The sequence below is a fragment of the Ammodytes marinus genome (assembly GCF_949987685.1).
Source record: "Ammodytes marinus genome assembly, chromosome: 6".
NCBI classification, from domain to species: domain Eukaryota; kingdom Metazoa; phylum Chordata; class Actinopteri; order Uranoscopiformes; family Ammodytidae; genus Ammodytes; species Ammodytes marinus.
In genome coordinates, this window is record NC_137235.1 from 702,927 (window position 1) to 707,926 (window position 5,000).

General features: G+C 42.1%; 1 protein-coding gene across 1 annotated transcript in view; it reads right to left on the reverse strand.

Annotated features, from left to right (window-relative positions):
- vps54 (VPS54 subunit of GARP complex) overlaps window positions 1-5,000 on the reverse strand; it is a 34,943-nt gene that overhangs the window by 2,498 nt on the left and 27,445 nt on the right. The window contains exons 22-26 of the mRNA XM_080029527.1: window positions 4,656-4,736; window positions 4,064-4,171; window positions 2,695-2,789; window positions 1,018-1,134; window positions 1-372 (exon numbers count right to left, since the gene is read on the reverse strand). The exon at window positions 1-372 is cut by the window's left edge and continues 2,498 nt beyond it. Of these exons, the coding sequence (XP_079885653.1) occupies window positions 1,029-1,134; window positions 2,695-2,789; window positions 4,064-4,171; window positions 4,656-4,736 (390 nt within the window). The 3' untranslated portion in view covers window positions 1-372; window positions 1,018-1,028. The remainder of the gene's footprint in view (window positions 373-1,017; window positions 1,135-2,694; window positions 2,790-4,063; window positions 4,172-4,655; window positions 4,737-5,000) is intronic.

Sequence of the window (5,000 nt, forward strand, 5' to 3'; positions counted from 1 at the left end):
CTTTATCAGCTTGTATTTCATGTATTTTCATTGTATATTGTGTATGTGTTGTTGCTTTTGCATTTGACTGGACATCATGATAGATAAAAGATGAAATTTGAACTTGGCCATTTCTATATAAAAAACAACACACACAGTTACAGGAACGGTTTCTGTCGCCTTTTCTTGATCCAGAAAATTTTCTTTCTTCAAAAATTCAAAATGTTGGACTACCCCTTTAAAAAGGTGTATTTTAGTTGAGGGAGCCCCGAGCGAGATGCTGCTTTCTGATTGGTCCCTGTGTGTGTAGGGAGGGAGGGGGGGGGCTGCTGTAGTCCACCCCGCGGTCAGCCCCTGTGTCCCTGGGTAGAAGCGTCAGTATGGAAGGTCCCTCTGTAAGACAAGGAAAGGCAGGTTTAGTACTATAGCACAATTCAGACACAAGGCCGTTCAAAGTGCTTTACAGGGGCAAGAAATACATCAAGATTAAAATACATCAAGATTAAAATACATCAAGATTAAAATACATCAAGATTAAAATACATCAGGAGTAGACATTAGAAATTGCATTTAAAAAGGTGCTACAAGGAACTTTTAAATATTTCTGAAACAGTCTCATATTTCCTCTGATGATCATAAATTACATGTAACAGCAAACGAGACCATCAGTGCAAAGAATGCTATTTTTATATAGTTTTTCTTAATGCCTTTGTCATGGGTATACGCTCACCCAGGAACAACAGCTGGCGTAGTAAAAACACTACCGCTTTTGTCCAAAGGGGGCGCTAGAATTAACACAAACTGAAAGTTCCTCGAAGCACCTTTAACTTAACAACACATTTAGAGAGCTGCAGAGTTGTGTCTGCCTGCCTGTCTGTCTGTCTGTCTGCCTGCCTGCCTGTCTGTCTGCCTGCCTGCCTGCCTGCCTGTCTGTCTGTCTGCCTGTCTGTCTGTCTGTCTGTCTGTCTGCCTGTCTGTCTGTCTGTCTGTCTGTCTGTCTGTCTGTCTGTCTGTCTGTCTGTCTGTCTGTTATCTTACCTGACCCTCCATCACCTCTTCTGCTCCCAGATTTCTCCCATGTTCAGCTCCAGTCTCTCCAGACTCCTCAGTGCCTGGATGTTCTCTGTGTAGAAAGCCACGTCCACGACTACCAGCCTGAAGGACACACACACACACTTTAGACTGTGTGTGTGTGTGGGGGGGGGGGGGGGGTGTGTGTGTGTGTGTGTGTGAGTGAGTGAGTGAGTGAGTGAGTGAGTGAGTGTGTGTGTGTGTGGCCCAATCTAGATCCACCCCCTACACCCTATCCCTATCCACTATCCCTCCGTTTGCGCGTTCGCGAGGAGGGCCCGCCATATTGAGTGTCGTCCCAAACCACAGAGCCTCGAGTGTGAGTGGGTTATAAAGCCCTCGATCACCGAGTCTGCATCGATGGTGGCTTAGCCCTACGTTTGACACAGGTGTCCGCCAATCAATTAAGTCCGGAATGGAGGAGCCAACTTACAAATGAGAGTTCCATGGAGTTTGTTTCCCGAATTATAAATGAAACGTTCTCTTACCTCAAACAGACATTTGATTGTTTATTTTTATGCAAAGACCTAAATGACGGAACCAGAGGGTTAGTGTATTTTCAAGGCGTGGATAAAAGATAAAACGAAGCAGATGAAGAAAATGCCCACAAGTTAATAAGGGACAGTGATTATTATTTCCTTAAATTGTTAGTAAGATTTGTGTTACTGTTAAAGCCAAAGAGGGGTAGTAATAGCGGCGGTGACGTCAGTCAGCTGGAGCGCATGACTTTTCTTATTTATGACCACCCTTGCAGTGCATTATAATTTATGCACGCTAATTAACTGCCGCGATTCGCGCGTCGAAATGGCAGATTAACGTTATCATGACAAGTGGAATACATGCTTTAGCAGACTATTGTTCTTTTCCCTGGTTTTGTATGCTGCTGTGCATGTAAACTAAAAGGATAATTAAACAGCGGATCAAACACCCGTTTTCTCCACTACAGACTGAGCTGGTAAAATTAAGAATATGCAGTTACAAAATGTTTAACAACAAATAAATGATGCAGCCAAAAAATCATGGGAGTGAGTTTGTTTTTATTCAATACTACATTTACTCTCACATGCGTAGCTTATGAATGTAAAGATCGTTTCAGGTCAAATATAAAAGTGGTGGAATTTTATTGTAGGGTGAGAAATAAAGACTTAACAGTTAACTAGTGTCTCCAGGTTTCTTCCTGTTTCCGTCTGACAGAGGCGAGGGCTTGCCAAAGCCGCGCCGTTGTTATACCCTCCCCTTAATGATCGAGTGGCACTTCACAGCCGCGAGGGTGACTCCACAGCGAGTCACACTCGCTCACGGAGTGGGAGTGCATAGGGAGTCATTTGGGAAAGGGCCTGTGTGTGTGTGTGGGGGGGGGGGGTTACCTGTTTGTTTGCTTGTATGTGTGCCCATAGATGTGTGTGCTCGTGTGTTTGTATGTTTGCATGCATGTGTACCTGTTTGTTTGTGTGATTCTCTGCATTTGTTTGTGTATGTGTGTGTGTGTGTTTGCGTGTGTGTGTGCCTGCAAATCTGTATTTGTGTGTGTGTGTGTGTCTGTGCCTGTGTGCCTCTGCATTTGTGTGTGTGTGTGTGTGTGTGTGTGCGTGCGTGCGTGCGTGTGTGTCTGCGTATCTGTATGTGTTTATGTGTGTGTGTTACCCGTTCTGTGGTCCTCCATCATTGACGACCCCCAGTCTTGCCAGCTGTCTCTTCAGATGCAGCTTATAACTCGAGTTTATTCTTAAAAACAACATCTGTACAAACACACACTCACATTAGCCACATGTTAAAGGCGCATTGATGAATAGATCTGTATAAAGCTGTAATGCGTAACTTCTGCTGGTGAAACAGTGTGTAAATAGGCAAAATATCATCTTGAAAACTATATAAATGTATACAATCATTAGAGCTATGGTGCGTAATGTCTGTTGCCCCAATGAGGAATTCTGAGTAATTACAACAACACTGTCTGTCGGTGCATCTACATGAGGTAAAGCCTTCAGTGATGGCACATGGATTTTATACCTTCTGCTGTACGTCCAGGTTTTTTTTTTCTTAGCAGTAGAATCAACTGAAAAGTTTTTCATATAAATGAATGTCAGTTACATTCGAGCCATCGTCAAACGAGTTGACACAAAGTTGATTAAGCCTATTATCAGCTCCACAAAACTCTCTCTGTATTTCTCAGTATGGCAGCGTTTACAAACTGGTGTCCCCCCCCACCCGACACTGGTGCAGGAGCTCAGAAAAATCCCCAAGAAGAGCCCAAGAAATGTTTCAGTTGTTGATTCTACTGCTAAGAAGAAAACTTGGACGTACAAGACATTCTGCTCTTTAATAAGAGCAGAATGTCTAGAGACAAAGTCAAGTTTTCTGGGAGTTTTTTCTAGATATGGCGGGAGGAGTTACGCACTGTAGCTTTAATAGGAGCTAGAGGTAGAATGTGTAGAGATAGATAGACAGACAGACAGACAGACAGACAGACAGACAGACAGACAGACAGACAGACAGACAGACAGACAGACAGACAGACAGACAGACAGACAGATAGACAGATAGACAGATAGACAGATAGACAGATAGACAGATAGACAGATAGACAGATAGACAGATAGACAGATAGACAGATAGACAGATAGACAGATAGATAGATAGATAGATAGATAGATAGATAGATAGATAGATAGATAGATAGATAGATAGATAGATAGATAGATAGATAGATAGATAGATAGATAGATAGATAGATAGATAGATAGATAGATAGATAGATAGATAGATAGATAGATAGATAGATAGGATAGATAGGATAGATAGGATAGATAGGATAGATAGGATAGATAGATAGATAGATAGATAGATAGATAGATAGATAGATAGATAGATAGATAGATAGATAGATAGATAGATAGATAGATAGATAGATAGATAGATAGATAGATAGATAGATAGATAGATAGATAGATAGATAGATAGATAGATAGACAGACAGACAGACAGATAGATAGATAGATAGATAGATAGTGACCTGGGTCTGTTCTTCAGGCAGTAGGTCAGAAATGGCTTCGTGCATCTTTGCCATTTGTTTACAGACGTTTCTGAAACAGGCAGACGGCATCGGAGCCTTCACTTCATACTGAGGACACAAAGAGAGGATACAGTATAAACGTTATATATTAACACAAGACTACACAGCTCTGGAAAACATGGAGAGACCACTCCAAATATTCAGTGTCTCTCGTTTTACTACTAAAGGCAAACTAATGTTAACTTATATTAAAGGAATACTTCACCCATACAGAACCGGCGTTCTATCATTATAAAATCACTATTATAATATAATGAATGAGGTTTTTCTTCCCTCAGTCTTCCCTCAGTCTTCCCTTGGCCCAGCTGTCCTGTTAATCCTAACCCTACATGTTACCATGTGTGATGTCAGGCATGGGAAAATGTAGTGTTAGACAGTGAGGGTCTATAGAACATTTCATACTGAGTAAACAAGAGAGCTGGAATCAAACCCACAACCCTGCAAAGTACACCTGTTCACATAGCCACTGACACCCATAATCCATTGCTTTTAGGGGGCAAATACAGTTTACACAGTATATATATTTTCTCACCTTTGATAGAACTTTCTCAAACAGACTGTCCATGATGGCCACCAGCTTGGCTGAGACCTCTGCTATGTGGTCGTTATAATCCTGCAACAAACACACTCATGATGATGTCTGCATGTAGAGTAAACACCCTGCTATACTAGTGGACTCTCCACCTACTCCTGACCTATGATGATGTCTGCATGTAGAGTAAACACCCTGCTACACTAGTGGACTCTCCACCTACTCCTGACCTATGATGATGTCTGCATGTAGAGTAAACACCCTGCTACACTAGTGGACTCTCCACCTACTCCTGACCTATGATGATGTCTGCATGTAGAGTAAACACCCTGCTACACTAGTGGA